We start from the raw sequence: 22073 nt of genomic DNA, 5'->3' as shown, positions 1-22073 counted from the left end.
TAACTAACTGTCATATGACACAGCCCTCCTTGAGTAATTTTCTTTTAACTTCTTAAAGTAAAATTTTTTTGCCTACCAGCACTAAAATCAGAAACAGCCCATCTCTGGACCAGGAGTGGTGCCAGGGTTTCTGACGCCCTAGGCGGTCGGCCATTTTGCCGCCCCCCGCGGGTCTGGTGGACCTACCGCAGTCATGCCGGTGGACGGTCCGCTGCTGGAAAGGCTCCAGTGGAGCTGCCACAGTGATGCCAGCGGGCGGTCCGCTGGTCTAAAGGCTCCAGTGGACCTGCCGCAAGCATGACTGCAGTAGGTCCGCTGGAGCCTTTAGACCAGCACACAGTCCGCCAAAATGACTGCGGCAGCTCCACTGGAGCCTTTCCAGCAGCGGACCATCCACCGGCATGACTGCGGTAGGTCCACCGGACCCGCGTGCCACCCCCCCAGCAAAATAGCACCCCCCAAAAATTCTGGCACCCTAGGCCATTGCCTAGGTTGCCTAAATGGTAGCGCCGGCCCTGCTCTGGACATATCTGCAGTAAATAAAGTGATCGCTGCAGATTTGGGGCTATGAATCAAATTTGGATGAAAAATCTCTTCTCAACCTGGAAGAAAAAAAATTCAGTAGCAAACTGGTTAATTGTAGTTGGGATGAGATGTAAAGTGAAGACAACTTTGCCAATTTGTGGTCATTAAAGATCCCAGCGGCTTTTCCTTATAGTAGCAAAAAGTATTATAGAGCGGGGAGGTGTTAAACCTGGTGTGACGGACACATCTTAGTTTGGGTACTTATCAGGGAGTGGCAAGTCAAATACATTAGCCCAATAGTGCAAATTTTAGTGCTGTTCAGCAGCCTAATATTGCACAAATACAATTCAGACAACGCTAGTCTCAGTCATAGCCAAACCAAATAATTATAAATGCGTATTCATGATAACAGAGACTATTCAGCATCCATCTCTGGCCTCTGCTGATATCAAGGGACCATAGCAGACTCTGATTTTCCTGGAAGTTAGCTAGTCCTGGCAGATCTATGGATTGTCTATCCCCTAAAAAGGAGCCATCTTGGTGAAATGAGTGGTTAAGAGAAGATGCAGGACATGCTGCTGACCCCTAAATAGCTAAGAAATGAATAGCTAGCTACCTGATGACATGGAAGAAGGTAGAAGACTACCTAAAGACAGCTGAAAGTAAAGGGAGTAGCCCTTTATGGCATTGCATTGTCTCATGCAGGGCTGGATGGCTGATGTTCATTCTCATGATATTTATAGTTGGGAGAGATGTGTCTAAATATCATTAAATTATAGGTCACTTGAATATGAATATCAGCCTATTTGTCCATTACTAATGATTAAAGAGTGCCCAACCTGATTCACCCAGCACTGACTTATTTATAAAAGAATAATTTAAAAAAAATAAATACTCAATGCATTTCTACAACTGCAGAGACTATTAAAAAATAAAACCCTTCCAACCTAGGATTGTTTTACAGGAGGGATTTTTGCACTTTCATGGCACCCTAACTTGCAAGAGCTCAAAGCACTCTACAAAACTGCTGTAGTCTAACTATGATCCAAATATATTTTCATTACTTTTCCTAGGAAAATGTCTACAAAGGACATGTGCTAAGTGTTTATGCATGGATGTATTTCATAAATATTAGTGGATAAAGCGGCAGAGAGGATACACTGAAAAACATGCTGTATCATTTTGTGCGGTACAATTGATTTCCTGCCAAGCTGGAGAAAAGATGTGCAATTTAGGAACTTTATGATTCTCATTATTTTTCCTTTGAGACTACAATCCTGTGGGCTCATTGAGGAAATATACCGATGTTGGCATGTGTCGCGTGTACATGTTTCAAAATGGAAAATTTAATACTTAAGTGGATACATATATGGGCCAACATTAAGAATGGGGAAAGCAATCTGAACCTTCACTTAGAATTCAGAAGAGGACCTATTTGTCAGTTTGTAAAAGCAGAGAGAAGTTTGATAAGAAACTTAGGTTCGCACACATTGACATAACCAACCAACCAGTGTCCATACATAAACACACACACACAATTTTGTCCATATAAAAAGGTTACATAGTATAAAAAGCCAGCAAATAAATTTTTTAAAGTTGCTTTAAAGTTTTGCTCTCAGATTATTTTCTTTGTCAGGGGAAGGAACATTGGCTTACCCTAAAAGAAGCAGAAAAACATTGCACAAATCTGACCCTTCCTTTAAAGCAGACAGCAAATGTGTGCTATAGGCATTGCTAACATACTGTGGGCTCCATCCCAAGAGAGGCTGAACATTCAACTCCCACTGCCTTTAGCAGGACTTGTGGGTTCTTAGCAACTCTTAGGACCAGGCTCATTGTTTTGAATACTTTTGTATTTAAAAAGTTTAATTGGAACAGAAATGAGCCAGCTTCCAAAGCATATTAGCTATTTACAATAGATCTCCTCACTGCTCAGTGCTGACATTTAAGAAAAAAACTAGTAAAATAAAAAAGGAAAAACAATACTTTCCAAAGCTTGATTTAGACCGTTACTATTGACAAACTTAAAAAGTGCTCTTAAAAACAACTGCTGTCTCAACCAGCATTGGGCCACATTGTGAAAGTTTACTGTTGAGTCAGACCAGTTACCAGAAACACAATCATTTCAATCTACAGTAGTCAGAGCCAGCTGGCAGGGCCCAGTAAGACACATGCTGAAAATGTTCTTTCATTGCTCTGAACTCATTCTTTATTTGTGCCTTTTCACAGCATCCTATTCTTAATGCAGAACAGTCTGGCAATAACACTGACTATTGCAAATTGTAGCCTAGTGCAATCACTAACTGAGCCCCAAAGTAAGCGTAACAAGCCATGTCCTCCTGTCCCTTCTCACTCACTGCTGAGGCAAAAGAATTTGGTCTGAGTAAGCATTGTACGTTTTGGCCCAATGCAAAGAGAACTGCTGTTTTGTACAGACATAATGGAGAAAAAAATAGAGAAAGCACACAAAGCATTTAATTAATTAACAAATTCATCAATCATTTTCAAGTTGGAAAGAGACAAAAATGCTGTATTCTTGGAATGCCTGTAGATAGTAAACACTGAATGTTAAAAAAAGATCTAATGAAATTTTCACGTATTCAAATATATGTATTTATATGAACACTTTATGTCACCAGCTTACACTCAGCTATTTCAGACCCAACCCAGCTTCATGCAAATCAGTGGGTATACATCAGGGTTGAACTTGTCCAAACGGGCTTAGGTTAAAAAAAGAGAAAAATCATGTTATTACAGATAGGAGATATATTGTGGGAGAATAGCAAAGTGAAAAACAGCAGCAACATTTTTGTTTGTTTTAGCAAACGTAGTACTAGTAAGAAAAAACAAGTGCTAGATGGACACAACCTTGCAGATTGTATGTCCAGCAGCAATATACCTCAGACAAGAAGGCAATTCAATCCCTTGCCATTCTTGGCCTCACAGTTGGGACTGCCCACAAGGGAGCTAAACTGTGGTAGTGGTTTCTGTGTTGTGATGCAACATCTTTAACAGAACATCTAAGGGCTTGGTTACACTGGAGAGTTGCAGTGCTGGCTGCAGCGCTGGCTGTACTCCTGCTCTGCCTAAGGTATTACGATTGCAGCGCTGGTGATGCAGCACTGCTCCGCCAGTGTGGCCACCAAAAGTGCTGTAATTGGCCTCCAGAGTATTCGGAGGTATCCCAGAATGCCTGTTCAGCCACTCTGCTCATCAGTTCAAACTCTACTGCCCTGGCCTCAGGTGACCTGCCCTTTAAATGCCCCAGGAATTTTAAAAATCCCCTTCCTGTTTGCTCAGCCACGTGTGGAATGCAATCAGTGAATCTTTCCAGGTGACCATGCCTCCACGCGCCAAACGAGCCCCAGCATGGAGCAATGATGAGTTGCTGGACCTCATCAGTGTTTGGAGGGAGGAAGCTGTGCAATCACAGCTGTGCTCCAGCCGTAGGAATTACGATACCTATGGGCAGATATCAATGTCCATGCTGGAAAGGGGCCGTGACCGGGACACGGTGCAGCGCAGGGTTAAAGTAAAGGAGCTGCAGAGTGCCTATTGCAAAGCCAACGAGGGAAAACGCTGCTCCGGTGCTGCCGCCACGACCTGCTGTTTTTACAAGGAGCTGGACACGATACTTGGGGGTGACCCCACTGCCAATCCGACGACCATGATGGACACTTCAGAGCGGGGTGGAGGGGAGGAGGAGGGGAGGAGGAAACTGAGAGTGAGGGTACTGGGGTGGAGGAAGAAACCCTGGAGTCCCAGGAGGCATGCAGCCAGGAGCTCTTCTCAAGCCAGGAGGAAGGTAACCAGTCGCAGGAGCCGGTACTTGGTGAAGGACAAGCAGAGGAGCGGGTTCCCGGTAAGCGGCTTTTATTTTCAGGATGGAAATGTTTCGGGAGAGGAGGGGGAGTTAAGGCTGCATGCATGCATGCCTAGATGTGGAATAGCCCATTGATGTGGTCTATCACGTCGCGGTAATCGGCCTTGGTAATCTCTTCAAAAGTTTCAGCCAGAGCGTGGGCAATGCGCTTGCGCAAGTTTATTGGGAGAACCACTGTGATCCTTGTCCCAGTCAGGCTAACACGTCCGCACCACTGTGCTGCGAGGGGTGGGGGAACCATTGCTGCACACAGGCAAGCTGCATAGGGGCCAGGGCCGAATCCACATTGCTGTAGAAGACCCTCCTGCTCTTCCCAGGTGACCCGCAGCAGCGAGATATGTTCCAGGATTAACTCCTGTGGGAAATGTTGGGAGAGTGTTCAGTGTAGGTGCCCCCTGCAGTAGTTTGCTTTCCCCAATGCACAGAAACTCCTGCACATCCCTGAAGCAATCAGTCCCCCTTACTCACCATTTCCTGGCTCCTGTGGGTTATGTGCGCTCTGTTTGGTATGGGAAAAGTATCCTAAAGTGAAGACTGTAAACTCCTTCACCGTGTGGGAATAACTGTCTGGGTGAGATTATAAACACTGTAGCCTATGTTAACTGTTGCCATTTTTGCCTTTCAAAAAGTGTCCTTGACTACTCGACTGCCTGTATCATCCACTGCTCAGAGGTTACAAAATCTCAGGAAGAAGCCGCGAAAAAGCAAAGAAGACATGCTGAAAGCAGTTATGGATCACTCTGCCAGAGGGAGTAAAAAACTGCAGGACTGGAGGAAAAAACTGCAGGACTGGAGGGAAAGGGAAAGCAGGCTCCGCCAGAGAAACGCAGCGGCTAAAAAGAAAAGCACAAAGCAGCTGATAAGCATCCTGGCGCGCCAAGCGGACTCTATCCAGTCACTCGTAGCCATACAGGCAGAGCACTACCGTGCCAGTCCCCTCCCCCCACCGTCCCAAAGCTCTTTCCCTTGTGCCCCAATGTCAGCTCCAAACCCCCTTCCCCAGCATCCAGGTTCTTACCACCACCAGCTGCCCCCAACACCTGTACGTTCACCAACTAGCCTTGAGAACTACAACCCTTACCCTCTGCACTCAACCCCCATCACCATGCAGTATTTTCATCCTGAAGTGCAGCAGTCATTGCACAGCACTCCAGACAGGACATAGTCAAACCTGTGACTGTAGAGTTCACCACCCCACCCCCCTGCCCTTTTAGGTTCCCGAAATGTTGTGTGTCTGTCAAGAAAGTTATTTTCTTTTCAATAAATAAATTCTTGGCTTTGAAAACAGTCTTCATTATTGCAGAAAGTGAAAGACATCGTAGCCCAGGAAAGAAACAGGCACTGCAAATCATTTTAGGAAAAACAGATTCCTACTAACATTGTAACCACTGCACTTCACTCCCGTGCAAGGCACCAAACATTACTGTTGGTTTTCAGCCTCAAATTCCTCCCTCAAGGCATCCCTAATTCTTGTAGCCCTGTGCTGGGCCTCTCTAGTAGCCCTGCTCTCTGGCTGTGCAAATTCAGCCTCCAGGCGTTGAACCTAGGAGGTCCATTCCTGACTGAATGTTTCACCCTTCCGTTCACAAATATGGAGGGTACAGCATGCGGATATAACCACAGGGATGCTGCTTTCCCCCAAGTCTAGCTTCCCATACAGAGATCGCCAGCGCCCTTTTAAACGGCCAAAAGCACACTCCACAGTCATTTGGCACCGGCTCAGCCTGTAGTTGAACCAGTCCTTGCTGCTGTCAAGCTTCCCTGTATACGGTTTCATGAGCCAAGGCATTAACGGGAAAGCGGAGTCTCCAAGGATCACAATGGGCATTTCGACGTCCTCTACTGTGATCTTCCGGTCTGGGAAAAAAGTCCCGGCCTGCATCTTCCTAAACAGGCCACTGTTCCGAAAGATGCTTGCATCATGCACCTTTCAAGGCCAGCCTGTGTTAATGTCAATGAAATGCCCACGGTGATCCACAAGCACCTGGAGAACCATAGAGAAATACCCCTTCCGGTTAATGTACTCGGATGCTAGGTGGGGTGGTGCCAGAATAGGAACATGCATCCCATCTATCGCCCCTCCACAGTTAGGGAAACTCATTTGTGCAAAGCCATCCAGAATGTCCTGCACGTTCCCCAGAGTCATGGTTCTTCTTAGCAGGATGCGACTAATGGTCCTGCAAACTTGCATCAACACGATTCCAACGGTCGACTTTCCCACTCCAAACTGGTTTGCGACCGATCGGTAGCTGTCTGGAGTTGTCAGCTTCCAGATTGCAATATCCACCCGCTTCTCCACTGGCAGGGCAGCTCTCAATCTCCTGTCCTTGCGCCGCAGGGTGGGGGCGAGCTCCTCACACAGTCCCATGAAAGTGGCTTTTCTCATCTGAAAGTTCTGCAGCCACTGCTCATCATTCCAGACTTCCATGACGATGTGATCCCACCACTCAGTGCTTGTTTCCCGAGTCCAAAAAGCGGCGTTCTATGGTGCTGAGCATTTCCATTACTGCCACAAGCAATTTAGTGTCATACGCATCAGGCGACTCGATATCATCGTCGGACTCCTCACTGTCACTTTGGAGCTGAAGGAATACCTTAACTGCCAAATGTGATGTGCTGGCAACACTCATCAGCAAAGTCCTCAGCAGCTCGGGCTCCACTTCCCACAGAAATCGCGCTGCACAGAAACCGTTGGGAGACTCACAATGGCGCCAAATGTGGACGGAAAAACAGTGACTGCTGGGATGTGAAGCGATGCACCACGGGGCGTTGGGACAGGAAGCGGAATGACCCGCACCCTTCTGTCCCGTTCCCACAACCCACAGCGCCAAAATGGGACGAGGTGCTCTATGGGATAGCTGCCCATAATGCACCACTCCCAACAGCGCTGCAAATGATGCAAATGTGGCCACACTGCTGCGCTGGTAGCTGTCAGTGTGGCCACACTGCAGCGCTTTCCCTACACAGCTGTACGAAGACAGCTGTAACTCCCAGCGCTGTACAGCTGTAAGTGTAGCCATACCCTAAGAGGCTGGTTTAATGAAGTTCCAGTAGCAGAATCACTCCGTAGGTCTATGGTTATAGACTATTTGCACTGTAACAAAATTATTATACATCTCAGTTTAGTGAGGGATACTGGGGATGAGGCATCAGAATGGAAGAAACCAGTTGGACTTTCCAAATCCAGCTGGAGTTTGCAGGATTAGGAAAAACATCTTTTTATACACTGAGCAAGTTAATGTGTAAGTCACTGAAGAACAGTAAACATAGAATCCACTCTGCCTTTTTTTTTAATAACTAAATAGAATAAGAGTAGTAGTGCAATTTAAGTTGGAGTCTGGAGCTAACAACTAATAGTTTATTTTTATTTCTAGCCATTCCTCCAAGTTCTCATGACAAACTGATAAAACAGCAAGCACAGAAACAAATAAGACCCATCTTAAAATAACTCTGTCTGACCTACATAAAAATGAACATCTAATTCATATCCTATCACAGCACACAAAGGAACCATGTACTGTAAACGCTGATTAATAATGGACCCAAAGCATTACCTTTGGCGATACCAGGGAAAGCTGAAGAGACAGCTGATTTACTGCTCCCAGTAGACACTCAAGAATGTAATAAAATACATATGATAAGATAAAAAGCAAATGCAATTCCTGTCAAACCACTGTAACATTCCAAATGTTTATAGCAAAGGTTCATACTGTGGCACTGTGCCCCAGATGGTGTGGTGGGTCTAGGCCAAGTCAGCCTCATTTTGTTTTGTTTTATTTGTTTAACACATCAACCTCATTACCTCTAAGCCAGATGTTTCTGAGTTTGCATTTTATTTTAAATAACCACCACCTCCCTCCGTTCAAATTTATTCAATACTATTAATTACCTATCCACTTGACATGGCAAATCCCAGCTGTAAACACTGGAATTATAGAACATAGTGTTTCATTAATACCACCAGGCATGGCGGTTTCACATAAGGATTGAAAACAGGATTATATTTTTATTTATATTATATCTATATCTATATATATTACACACACTGTTATTTCAATTGTGTTTCCTTTATTTTAAGTGCTGCAGTCAAAGATTGATGACTTCCGGACACAAGGCAAGCAGTTATTTTCTGGCATGATAATGTTATTTCCTGACAAAAATGAAATGCTTATAAATAGAATAAAAGTAATAGCTGTGTAGTTTAAACAGTTCTTCTAACAAAACATAGCCTGTACCAAGCTGAGAGGCTCACCCCGAGAGGTTCTGAGTTCCTACCATGTACTGAGCATGTCTGAAGTTCCAGGGTGAAATACTGACTCCATCGGCATCCATGGTACAACTCCCATTGAATTCAATGGAGCTAGGATTTAACCTCATGCCTTATAATAAGCAGTGGTGGGGTGGTGTAGAGGGAGGGGTCCTGTGACCTCAGTATCAGTATAGGTCTCTGGGACTGCAGGGCCCAGAGGGGTCCCGGAAGGCCAATGTCTCCTCACCACAGACACTACAGAGACCAGGATTTGGTCCATATTTCACTGTGAAAAGAAAATACACATGTGTGCCCTGTAGAAAATTGAGATGTCTGATCTCTCCTCTGCACACAAGCACAGTTAGGACTGTTTTCCTAAAAGTTTCAGAGGATAGTGGAGTTCCCTCTGTGAGAAACCTTATTTTGTAATGCAGATATCACCAGCTCTCTGCAGAATCTTACAAAGCCTTTCCTGATCCCATTCTCTGAAGGACATCACTGTAACACAAAGTAAAACTATTTCCCCACGCTTATCTTTCCCCCCCCCCAGTTCCTTATATCTCCTTGTCAAGTGCTGGAAATGGCCCATTTTCATTATCACTACAAACAGTTATTTTTCTCTCCCGCTGACAACAGCTCACCTTAACTGATCACTCTCCTTATAATGTGTACGGTAACACCCACTGTTTCATGTTCCCTGTATATATATAATCTTCCTTCTGTATTTTCCACTACATGCATCTGATGAAGTGAGCTGTAGCCCACGAAAGCTTATGCTCAAATAAATTTGTTAGTGTCTAAGGTGTCACAAGTACTCCTGTTCTTTTTGCGGATACAGACTAACATGGCTACTACTCTGAAACACTGTAACTGAGACACAGTGAGTGAAGTAATATCTTTTATTGGACCAACTTCTGTAGGTGAGAGACACAATCTGTCAAGCTATATTGAGTTCTTCTTCAGGTCTGGGAAATGTATAGGTCAGATACAGAGTGATTGCTTTGTGAAACATGTTCACCCACAGGTGATGTGGTGTTTTTGTCTTTTATCATTTTCCTGTGTGAGTTGATTTCAGAGTGCTGGGTGAACACTTTTCACAGTGCTATCACTCTATATCTGACCTATCAATCCTCATCTTCAAAAGAAACATGCACCTCATCTTGTGGTGCTATAAAATGGTGTTTCTTGGTGCATATTTTTACTATTTCCATTAGACCATGCAGGCTATCAAACGAGAGTGAAATGATAATTTAGTGATGTTTATGCTATTTAAAAAAAGAGAAATGGGTCACATCCTGTATTGCTAGAAGGCCTCCTCGTTGTGGAATGACAGACATTTTAAGATGGTTGCTTTATGAAATTAACAATTTGAATTACTTTTGTAGCAACTAAGTTTATTTTCTTTAAAAATCTGATGGTTCCCAAGACAAATAAAGAATGCATAATTGTTACTTTGGTAGCTGACTGAATAATTCATGGCAGGCAATATTTGGGCTTATCTACATGGTGCAGTGGTATGCATCAGTGGAATGTGAATTCCAATGCGCATCAATGTGTCACACACTAACTAGCCCACACAGAACCTGCTGGCTTGCACTGAAAGCTTCCTAGTGAGCAATAACTTAATCCCATTTCAAACAGTACTACACTGACATGCAATAGGGAATGTTTAGTGTGTACCAGTGGGATCTACACAGATCAGTTAATGCACAACACGTTAGCACGAAACAATTCAGGCACTACTGCTGCACACTGCCACACTGTGTAGACAAGCCCGTTGCTCCACTTTTGGCAATTTTCTCCACTGAATGATAATCACAAGTCATTTTCTTCTTTTATTATTCAGCCAGCTCTAGTTACTACCATAAGCCACAAATAGGTATGAAGTATGGTCTAGACTTGAAGTATAACCAGGTTGTTATTGCAGCAATGGCCAAAATGATAGCAGCAGCAGCAGCAAATATCACTGTATGGTATCAGACAGCTCTACTCCCCAGAAGACTTTGCCTAACTGGATATTGTAAGCACAACAAGATCCTTTTACTACAAAGACATGGCTTTTCATTATGGCTAGCTCCTGTCCCTCATTGCCCACACCTCATTTGTTAGTTTCTTTAATCTACTATGTCTGGTCTTAAACTAAGGCCCCAGTTTTGCAACTGCACTCGGGCTAATGGAACTTTCTGGGTATGTCTACACAGCAAAGAAAAAACCCACAGCTGACTCAGGCTCAGGCTATGGGGCTATTTCATTGCTGTGTAGACTTCCAGGCTCAGGCTAGAGACCGAGCTCTGGGACCTTCCCACCCTACAGGGTCCTAGAGCTTGGGGTCCAGCCTGAGCCCGAAAGTCTACACAGCAGTGCAACAGCCCCACAGCCCAACCCCAGTGAGACCCAATTGGCTAGCATGGGCCGACTGTGAGTGTTTAGTTGCTGTTTAGACTCATCCTTTGTCTACAAAAGCCCCACTGACTTCAAGAGGGTTCCATATGGGAACAGGGATTCACAGAGCAGATCTAGCCACAGGATCAGGGCCTATAACTGTAGGTTCTCCGGTGTCAGGACTATCTTTACAGCACCTGGCACAATGGGGCCCTGATCCAGTTGTGGAGTCTCTCGGTGCTATCAATAGTAAACAATTTCTGCTTCACAATCATACTTCATGTGCACAGCTCAATACATTGCCTAAACACCTCGTAGGCACTTCCAAACCCACATGCAGCAAGCAATTCTATATACTTTTTATTTCACAAGAGAAAGTCTTCAGATATGACTCTCTTTCCTGTGGAAGAAAAGGGAATATTTACTCCCTCAAACAATATTCTTTAAGGAAAAGCTCTGTAGTGTTCTGATGTTGCATATTCCCAGAAACAAGGCATGAGATCTCAATAGCTGCCAATGTTCTTCCAAGAAACAGCAGTACCACAATGCAAGTAGTTGATAGAGTATATAAGACAAGTCAATCTTGGATCTGCCACATCATTTCTTTTTTAAGTGTTAGCACTCTGAGATTTCCATGAGCTTGTAAGATGTTCAAGTTTTCAGCAAGGGAAACCATTTACAACTTGTTTTGTTCATGAGGCTTGTTGGCAATGAAGTCCTTTCTTCCTTGGTACAGCCAATTTAAACTGAGCTGACACGTTTAAGACTACATATTAAGATAGAAAAATGTCACCATTGTTTGGTAGCAGATTGAGCTGAAAGTTCAGTGGCTATAGTTACCGCCCTCTAAATCATGAAAAGGCAGATTATGAACTGCAGAAGGCCGAGGCTAACAGAGCTTCCCACAGCCACCTGATATATACCAAATAGCCCAGGCTGATGAAGTAGCTCCATGGTATTCTTCTAATACATTATAATGACGTGACTTAGGAAGATTGAAATCCTTGTGTTGCTACAGGGAAACTAAGCTGTGAGCTTTGAAAGTGACAAAGGGAGAGTTTAGTCCAGTAGATCAGACTTACAGGATAAAGCTTTTGGTGTAGTGCAGGGAGTGTGATATAACTGTCTAATTCTTGCTGAAGTGAGAGGGAGTACCTCGCTAACAGCACCCCATGCTAAAAGACAGACCATATAATAACAAAAAGTTACTTAACAGGTGAAATAAAAACATAATTTACATTTGTAACATTGTTCCTGTCACTTATAGTTTCTCTTGAATATATAGCTGATGAAATCACACCCACATCTCATTGATACCTGCTTTAAGTGCAAGGCTCAGCATTGTCTCAAATATGAGTTGCTACTGATTCCTATATGAAACCCACTGACAAATTAAAATTTTCAACACACTCAGACTTTACTGAGCAAGGCCAAAAGTATAAAGTAAACAACAGAGGTGGGTCTGAAAAAGATCTGGAAACATGTCCTGACCCCCAAAGCTTGGGGGTGTTTAGATCATGGGGTTTCGTCCAGTCCATGAGAAAGAGAGAGAGAAGAAAGCTACACAGTGTGGATCCTGAGTTGGATTCAAACCCACAAACTCAAAGTTCCTCCATATGCTGGATGTTTCAAAACTTGGATTTTGGCTCAGGCCCATCTCTAATAAACAATGCATGTAATGGACTAGGTCTCTGGTCTCTCTTAAATGCTCTCTGTGCTGCTGGAGAGGCGCAATGAGGATTCGATGTTATAAGGCAACTGATGAGGATTTCTCTACCACAGGAGAAGGCTGAGCTGGTTTTAGGCCCCTCAAGCCATGAGGTGTATTCCAGGATGGACTAGGAGTTTGTCAGAAGCAGGGCCTCTTGGAGACCATTATCCACTAATGCCAGTTATTGTGGTGACAGCTTTGTTAGCCCCTGGAAGCTTCTAGAGTCTTGGGGATTGGAGGAATTAGAACAGGAGTGGGCAAATTACAGCCCATAGGCTGTATCCAGCCCACTAGCCATTTTAATCCGACCCTTGAGCTCCTGCTGATGACATCCAGCTGTATACCTCATATTCCACAATGTAACCAGTACCATTATAGTTATGTCACAATGCCTATAAGAGATTAGCTCCTGGGTGAAGAGAAAGCTGGCTCAGATTGAACCCATATAAGAGCACGGTGATGCTGGTCAGAAAGGGTAAGTGCTTCAAAGAACTAGACTGGACTTTGTCTTTCCTTTTCGCTGAAGGCATCCATCCATCAAATCAGTAAAACACCTTGGGGTCTTGTCTGAGTCATCACCAAGCCTAGACAAACAGGTGCCATTAGTGCCAAATAACATTTTTTTCTAAAAAAAGGAAGGAGAAGCAGCAGCTGTTGCCCCTTGTTCCTTCTGCAGCTTGCTAGGAAGATTTCGTTATTTCTATTGTGATGATAGTGCCGAGATATCCTGATCGAGGAGCCGGGCCCTATTGTGCAAGGTGCTGTACAACCTATAAAAAGACAGTTTCTTCCTCACCTTTTCCTCCCTGATAAGGATGTTGATGATGATCCATGCAGTATTGTTGTAGCTGTGTCAGTCCCAGAATATTAGAGAGACAAGGTGGGTGAGGTAATATCTATTATTTGACCAATTTCAGAAGCTGATTCAATAAAAGATATTACTTCATCCACCTTGTCTCTCTCACGATGATCTGGGCATTTGTTTCCTCCAGACTGGATTATTTTAACTTCTTGTACCTGGCACCAGATATGAAAGTATTGCAGAGGCTCTATATGCAGAATATGGTGGCCCACCTCCTCAACAGGATGGGCTGATATGAACACTAGCGTGAGCACTGGCTCCCAGATTGCCTTATTGTTAGTTTAAAACCTTAATTCTGATCTTCAAAAAGATCAGCTGTCCAAGCCACAGCTGCATCAGTGACTTCATCTGCCACAATACAGCTTTCAAAGCCCAGAATGAAGCTGGAGACAGTATTTTCAATTAAAAGAAATCTGTCTGTGAAATGAGATTCCAGAGTAGATCAGGCTAATTCGGAGTCTGACCACCTTCTTGGCAAGCAACAAGGCTCTGTTCTTGGAGAGTAATGGTCAGGAGATTGCAAATACTCCTGTTCAAACAAAAGTCTTTGTTCATGTGCCGATGCAAGCCATTTGCTAAACAGTCAGGTGAAAAAAGCATGAATGCTCATGAATGACAAAGGGCACAAAAGTGGGTGAATCGTATGGATGGTCTGGACAGATGTTTGCAAATACTGTTTTACATCATTTGATCAGCTCTAGCAATGACAGACCACAGAACATTTAGTGTGACATTTTAAAAAAACATGCTCCCAATTTGTGCATGCAAAAATGAGAAATTGCATGTTTAATTTAGAGGAAATAGAGCTGTCCATGTCAACATATTTTCAACATGTTAAGGTAATTACTATTCTGACTCAACATCAGTAAAAAATTATTTTCAGCTGCTGTTAAATTTCTTCTTGGCTACAAAGGCTTGTGTTTGAACAAAGAGGGAGAAAGAAGCTGTTAACATAGTGCAAATGAGAACACAAACTTGAAAGAACATGTATGTTAATGAGCAAGATGGCCTTCATCACTCCACAACTGCAAGGGAGAAAAAAAATGTCTGATTTCTTGAAAACCTGATGACAGGTTGGGTGTGCAGCTGGGAGACAATCAGGGGCGTAAAGCTGGGTATGCATAACAGAATTATTTTCAGCCATCCTTCATTTACAGCTCTGAAAATAATTCCACACAGAAACCCATAGCCCCTCACTTAGGATGGTGAATTCTGAAAATGTAGGCTGAGAATCTTAAAGGAGCTTAAGGCAGTTAAATACCTACTTCCTATTGATTTTCAAAGGAAACTGGGTGCCTCACCCCTTAACACTCCTTTGAAAATCCCAGTGCTAGTTCTCAAAATCCTTCATTCTCCTTTTGGAAGTTTTATGAGTAAACAGTGACATGAAAACAGCTTCTAAATTCAAGATGACTTTATTACCTTGGATGTGGATGCTGTTTGGTTGAAAAGAGGGGTTTGTTATTGGCTGGTATGTCTTCAGATGTGTTCCTGCAGTCTGCAGGAGATGGGGAGTCTGGGGTGTCCGTCTCTGCATCATGGGAGGGGGAACTGGAATTCTCCTGGGGCTGATATGGTGGGGAGACTGAGCAGGAGCTGCAAACCTGAAAATCATGAAACAGATTGAAGCATGAAGCCCCCCAAAAATAAGAGCAAAAAATGTTTTAAATTATTTAAATAATCAAAGTGCTTTAACAATGGGCACTGATACAGATTTCTAAAAGAATAGAGTGCAGTCCTAAACACTCACAAGAGTCATGTTCCAGTTTCTCAAATTAGATGGATAAACTACACCTGATAAACAACAACGAAAGCCCAGTCTGTAGCTTCTACCAGGCAAACTCCTCTTAACTTCCAGGGGAGAGGCTCAGACAGTCCAGTGATGAGGGTCACATAGATACTTAGATGGGATACCTGACATCAGGGCCACTGCTAAATTGCAGGACTGTATTGTGGGGAGGCAATGGGATACCAGTAGACAAATGGCAGTCCTTCCTTTTTAGAAGGGCTGCAATCAGTCAATTCCGGTGCTTCTATGGGGCACAGAGAATGGTTGATGGGTGGTGGGGCATTGCCTAAAAGAAGATATGCTGTGCAGAGGCAGTGTAGGATCAGTCCCAAGTCCTTTTATTAAGTATTGTTTTCTGTTGCATATGATGCTTTAACAGCCTTTGGAAATATTCCACTTTATATTCAAGTATTTTGAAATAAATTATTTTAAACCAATATAAAATAGACATTAGTTTTCATGAAGATCTTGCAGTGTTAAATGATTTCAAGTGGAGATGAGCCTGAGCTTATCAAAATTTGGATCTGGATCCAATTTATGAACTCCCAAACCTTGGGCATTTCCTGAGCTAATGCTCTGGTTCAGCTGGGAAAAGGAGTGCAACACTTCAGAAGATAGGGCCTAAAACATATTATTACTTCTGCTACTATAAGGGGATGGGTTATTTACCTGGATCTTTTTATGGGCTTCATGGAAGGGTTTAAGCCACGTTAGAAATAATAACAACTACTCCTTTGAATTGTACATGTCAAAGCTCTTTACAAAGTAGGTAAGTAATATTCCCATTGAAGATGGGAAACCAAGGTGTACAGAGGTTACAAGGCTTGACTTCCTTGATCCACATGACCATATTCAGTCCATATTGCCTACTCAGCAACAAATAGTGTTTTCTAGGCAACAATGGAAGGAGGCTATGGTCTCACAAATAATACAGTCGGAGCTATAATTATAATAATATTACCACAAAATACTCCTGCATAAAATCATCATATGAGCAAGCATATTCAAATCCAAAACACCTGAGTTCTTCTGATTCACAGAGAAGAGATTTCTGTCAAACATCTTCTGCATGACTTGGTCCTTATATGGAACCCATACACTATTTTTTTGGCAGATCCATAGCTCATGTTAACATAGCAAATTTCATAGCGAGTCTTGTATGCTTTACTGCTTGTTCTATTTGCTTTCATTGAGTAGCCCTTTTGTTTCTTACTAGTTACAGTTTATTTTGTCTCTGTATTGATTCTATATTTACATACAAACTCAAATTTATTACTAAAAAGATATGTCTGTACAGGAGAAACTATAGAAATACGATCAGTAATGGGATAAATCATGAAGTCCTTACTAAGTAACTCAGTCTATAACATGTCACATATTTTTGCTGCTGCAGGTAACTTCTGCACTATATATTTAAAACACATTGCAAAGGAATGTGGGGACAAGGTATGTGTATTTTTCAGTAACAATTGAGACTAACAAAAGAAGAAATATACAGTAAGTGTTTATGAAAAAATATAAGAAGGCTTTAAAAAAGTGCTACAACTGCAGGATTACAGGTTTCCCAAGAAAGAGGAAAGATGGGGGTTAGTTTTCTGGATAGCACTCACATAGAAAGATTATTGATTTGCTGCCAGAGATCAACAACAATGCACAGACTGGTCTTTTTTCACATTATTATTTAAAGAATCGTGGGATATCATCCTCTGTGTTTTCAAAATTCATTTGTGAAAACTAATCAATGAAAAATGGCTTTAACCGCCAGCCAACAACAGGGGAAAAAATCCTTTTCAAAGACTTAAAATGAAAAGCACCGTTTTAAAGATTTCACATTTGATTTAACATCTAAAAAACCTTCCAAAGATAATACACCACTTTGTATAGCTAGACAGGGATCCTTTTTAGTAGACTTCAGTAGTCTTTATAATGATTTATGAATCACTTCATGAATTCCTGGCTTACTCATATGGGTGACTATAGTATCTACATATACTTCCCTTCTGCTTCACAAAAGAGAAACTTGGACTTGTTTCAATCCAGATTTGTCCCTGAATAAATCACAGTGCGTTACTGGGGGAACTGCAAATTTAATTCTGTTTCTAAAACAATTAGGATCAGCTTGTAACTGCTAGGAAACTGCCATCCTGAACTGTGGCCATGCCCTGCATCCCATGCAAACAGGAATAACCAAATTTATAGAGAGCTGCCTTCCTCCATGCTTTCTGGGGTCTTCAAAACTTGAACTAGCATGTTCTAGGAGCCATTACGCAGTATGCCATTCCTCAGTAGGAGCTAGGAAAGGTATCCTGTCAATGAATGATTAGATTTGAAATGGTTTCAAGATTTGATGGGGGAAACAAGAGGATTACATTATCAAAGCTTAAATGACCAGATTAATTTATACAATGTGACATGCACAGATGATTTCTAATTAGTCAATATGGATCACCATTAAATGTAATAAATGTCATGGTAAGTGTTGGCTGGACCTGGACATAATGTAAATTAGGAGGACAGTATGAGCAAATTGCTAGCAAGCTTCAATACAAAAAACCAAACCACTACCACTATCACCAAGAAATGATGTTTGGTATTAATAGTTTTTTGCTAAGTGACATACAGGCCAGACTCAGCACACTGAAAATGATTATTTGGAGGTGGTGGTGATGAGGGGGAAGTTTTTATATGTTTGAGGAAAAGAATTTGTACAAGTGGTTTGAGATTCTTGGCCACAGAATTGACTGTTGCTAAACTGTTTGTGCATCACAGACTCTAAGAAGTGATTTGGAGGCGAAAATCCTCATTCCTGCAATTCCACACAAAACAGAACTCCTATTGTTAATCCAGGCTGCTGGATTCCCTACACAGAACCCGATGTCAGTATTGTGACTGAGGTATCAATTGACTGTCCTTATTCACGCTGGTTAGAATCAAACAAAGCAAAAAGAAAATTCCCATTCAGGGTAAACCTGACCTCTTAAAGGTGTTTTGATGGTGCTCCACTTCTTCATAGTAGTATTTGAAAGACTTTAAAAGAGTTGTCACCTCAGAATTATCCTGGCTAGTGTTCTTTTTGGCTAGCATTCCTTTATTTGATTTCACACGGCCAGTCTCAATGGGGACGTGGAAATACATGACTGGCCTAGTAATAGTCAACATTGTGCTTAAACTGAAATCTCTCACTGAGTTTGCCTCACCTTCACTGCCTGATCTTCTTGGAGTTGGCATGTCTACCGAACTCTCTTCCATGAACCCCCCTTCTCCTTCTGGTTCTGTTTTCTGTGTGAATCATCTACACAGCAGTAAACTGGTTTCAGATCAATTAATCTCTGAGCTAGCGGCGATGCACTGACAAGCATCGGATTGTGTATGCATTCAAATAAGGTCACAGGCATTCCCCTTGTTTCAACCAGAAAAGGGAACAAAGCAAATAATAGTTGTGCACTTTTACACAGTTTGTAGTCCAAGAGAATCAACTGTATCCACAAAAATTGCATGGATTCAGGGCAAATGAATGCCAGAACAGACATAAAATATTATTAGTCTGGAAGGTGTTAATGGTTGCCATTGGCATGTCTGTAATCTCTAGACTACCATAGATCTGGTTAAAACTGATGAGCGTGCTACCCACCCTTCATTCAGGCTAAATAGCAGAAGCAATTAAGCTCCTTTAATGGACTAAGATACCTGGAGACAACGGAAACCACTGTCTCAGGCGCTAGCCATGCGCAAGGCTGACCGGACACTAAACCCTGCTGGCTGTTTTTTTTCCTGGGGACTGATTGCAAACACAGAGGCTGGGTCTTTGATTCGTTGCAGAGAGCTGAAAGCAACCAAAAAGAAAGAGAAAGGCAGCAAAAAGCTGCAGAAGCAGTGGTGAGCATGGCCCTGCTCCATGAGGCACAGGACTGGCTGGAAAGGCAGGCTTGGAAATTGTGAGCAAGAACACTGCCTGCTGTTTGTTTCTACTGTGTTCAGGGAACAAGGACTTTGTGCACTTTGTAAATAAACAGGATTGCACCAAATAACAACCTGACTCATAATCAATATTTCCTCCTAATGGAAACAACCCAGCAAGGCTCTGAATATTGGCTAACTATTCAGACCAAGCTACTTACTGATTCTGGTGCTACCACTTCTCACTCCCTAATATTTTTCTTAACTCTTCTCTTCTGTTGTTAGTTCAGAGCTGGGAGATAAAAATGCATCTTCAAGGCCAAGAAAATGATAATTAATTCTAACCAACTCTTAAACTTCTGCCTTTCATGCTGCCCAACAATTAGCTTCCCTCAATAAAAGTTTACTGTTTGAAATACACAATTCCACTTATTCTGCACTATGGAAGTCTTGTGGGGGATTAAAAGAGATGACAAATCAAGAATAAGTTCCTGTAAAATAACAGTAATAATATCTAGCTTTTATATTTCATGTTTCATCAGTAAATTTCAAAGTGCTTTACAAAGGGGGTAAGCATCACTACCCTTATTTCAAAGATGGGGAATCTGAGGCACAAAATAGTAAGGTGACTTGCCAGAGGTCATCCAGCAGGCCAGGGGCCAACCGGTGCTCTAGCCACTAGGGAACACTTCCATTGTGTGGCCACAAAAAACTGTTTTTGTTAAAACTAATTAGTCAAAAGGGAAGGCAAGCATGCCTATTTGGAACTATTAAATTGGAGAAAAAAATGGTTCAACAATAGTTATCCATATGAAAGTATGACATGTCATGTCACCAGGGACCATTAGGGAAGACAGAGTTTATGTTGGAAGTCACTTTATCTTGACTGCCTACTTTTCTCAACATAGCAATAAAATTTAGGAGGTGTGTAGCTAGCTTGTGCACAGCCAATCATCTTTGTTTACTCTGAGCACAAGTGACCCAGTAACTGACACCCTGGATGTGCAACAGCAATGGGGAAAACTCTACAAAGACTGAAGAATCCGCTGTACAACCAATATTGCCAATACTTTTCTGAACATAACAAAATGTCTTTGAGCTGGTGTGGTCATAAGATCAGGCTCTTATTAGATTTCCTGAACTTCCTTCTTTTTGACTGTGTTGGAGAAAAAAAGTAAGCTGCATGGGGCAGGCTGTTGTCCACCTCAGTGCTCTGTGTAGTGCTCAGTACACTGACTGTACTCAGCAAACAATAATCAGGAACAGACTTTCTCTACATATGTTAGTATTTCTAGTCAAAGCCAGGAGGTTTTGGGCAAAGTTCCAAGGCAGTTCTCATATAAAAATTAAAATTCCCATAACGTCTTACATTCTGGCTTTCACCAACTCTCCACATTTTGCCGCTGTGGACTAGTAAAAAGTCCTGTTAGTTCACAGTCTACTGTACCCCAGTGAAATGCACCAGAATTCCAGGCGTCTCCCAGATCTGTGACACAAGAAAACCTTCTGTTTAAAAACATGTTTAAAGAACAATGTGATTTGTTGCAAAACAGAATGGCATGAAACTCAATGTTTTTCTAACAATGTCACGAATATACATGTTTTGCCTAAGGTTTTACAAAGACAAAAATAGCAAAATTTGCAGCTGTGACACAACACTCCTCACCCCCAGAAGATGGGCAAATCAAAACTAGATTTTCTACTGAGCACACAAATGTCTGTCATCCAAATGTGGCTGTTTTCCTTACCTCCGTGCCCGCTACTGTCACCAGCTCCACTGGCAGCATCACTGAGCTATTACAGAAACCTTGATTTGTTCTGCTAGCTGTTCCAACTTGCCTGGCATAGCAGGCTGCATTTGCATCACTGTAGGACAAACCCTTTTTCTTGTAACCTCCAGGGATGAGGAGACAAATTCCCCAGCAGTACCTTTTCTTTAGTGCTAGGGAGAGAAGACCCTTAATTTTTTCTCCTGAAAGTGAGGCAAGCATGTGTTCCGAAAACCCAGGATTGACCCAGTTTCCAGGGCCTGTTCCAGTGTCCCTGATGGTTATACAAAAAGACCCAGGATTTTGTCCCAACTTTTGTGCGCACCACAGGCAGACTCTGGCCACCTGAAGGAACTGTCAGTCAGCTAAGCTGGTGAAACTATCAACAGAAGATATATGCATATGTGCGCCTATAGCTGCAAATACCACAGTGATGCGCCTGGTACAAACACCTAGGTAGATTATCCCACCAGGCCCATCACATGTTGATGCCTTTTCCTGATAAGGTTTCCAATTAAGCCCATTTTCTGCATGAGTCCTTGTCACCCATCCTGATTTTCATGATGCACTCCCATAATACAGGCACTGACCCAATTCTGAGTGGCAGGAGTCCTGCAAAGTTTCAGGGCCCTGCTGTGTGCATACAGGGCTGGGGCAGGCTCAAGTGGCCATTGAGCAATTGAGGGAGGCTCCCTGATTTGTGTCAATAGAAATGGTGTTGATCTGGCTGCAATATTCCCAAAGGTTCAAAAGCCATGAGTCAGATCCCCCAAAACAATGATTTAAAAAAAGATTATATAGTGTTTTGGGCCTGTCTTTTGATTTTCGAACTGCCCCACCCACACCCAATGCATGTGTGAGACACTTAGTGTTGCCAACACGCCCAGATTTATTGAGGTGATTTTTGGCCCCTACTGCTGGAACCCTGACCCCTCATCTGTTCATCCCCCCTGCCAACCAATTAATTCTGCCTCCACATCAGTTCTGCCCCTTTCATCCTCAACTG

General features: G+C 42.7%; 2 protein-coding genes across 4 annotated transcripts in view; one reads left to right on the top strand and one right to left on the bottom strand.

Moving 5' to 3' along the window:
• The window catches only part of GLIS3 (GLIS family zinc finger 3), a 277281-nt gene that overhangs the window by 4475 nt on the left and 250733 nt on the right, over window positions 1-22073 (bottom strand). For all 3 annotated transcript variants that reach the window (XM_050944268.1, XM_050944269.1, XM_050944270.1), the window contains one exon: window positions 15035-15216. In XM_050944268.1, coding sequence (XP_050800225.1) covers window positions 15035-15216 — 182 coding nt within the window. The remainder of the gene's footprint in view (window positions 1-15034; window positions 15217-22073) is intronic.
• Window positions 1-22073, top strand: part of LOC127046791 (uncharacterized) — a 541802-nt gene that overhangs the window by 413268 nt on the left and 106461 nt on the right. The window lies entirely within an intron of this gene.

The sequence above is a fragment of the Gopherus flavomarginatus genome, chromosome 3 (assembly GCF_025201925.1).
Source record: "Gopherus flavomarginatus isolate rGopFla2 chromosome 3, rGopFla2.mat.asm, whole genome shotgun sequence".
Taxonomy (NCBI): Eukaryota; Metazoa; Chordata; order Testudines; family Testudinidae; genus Gopherus; species Gopherus flavomarginatus.
Note: the sequence above shows the minus strand (reverse complement) of the source record. Positions and strands in the feature narration are given on the sequence as shown.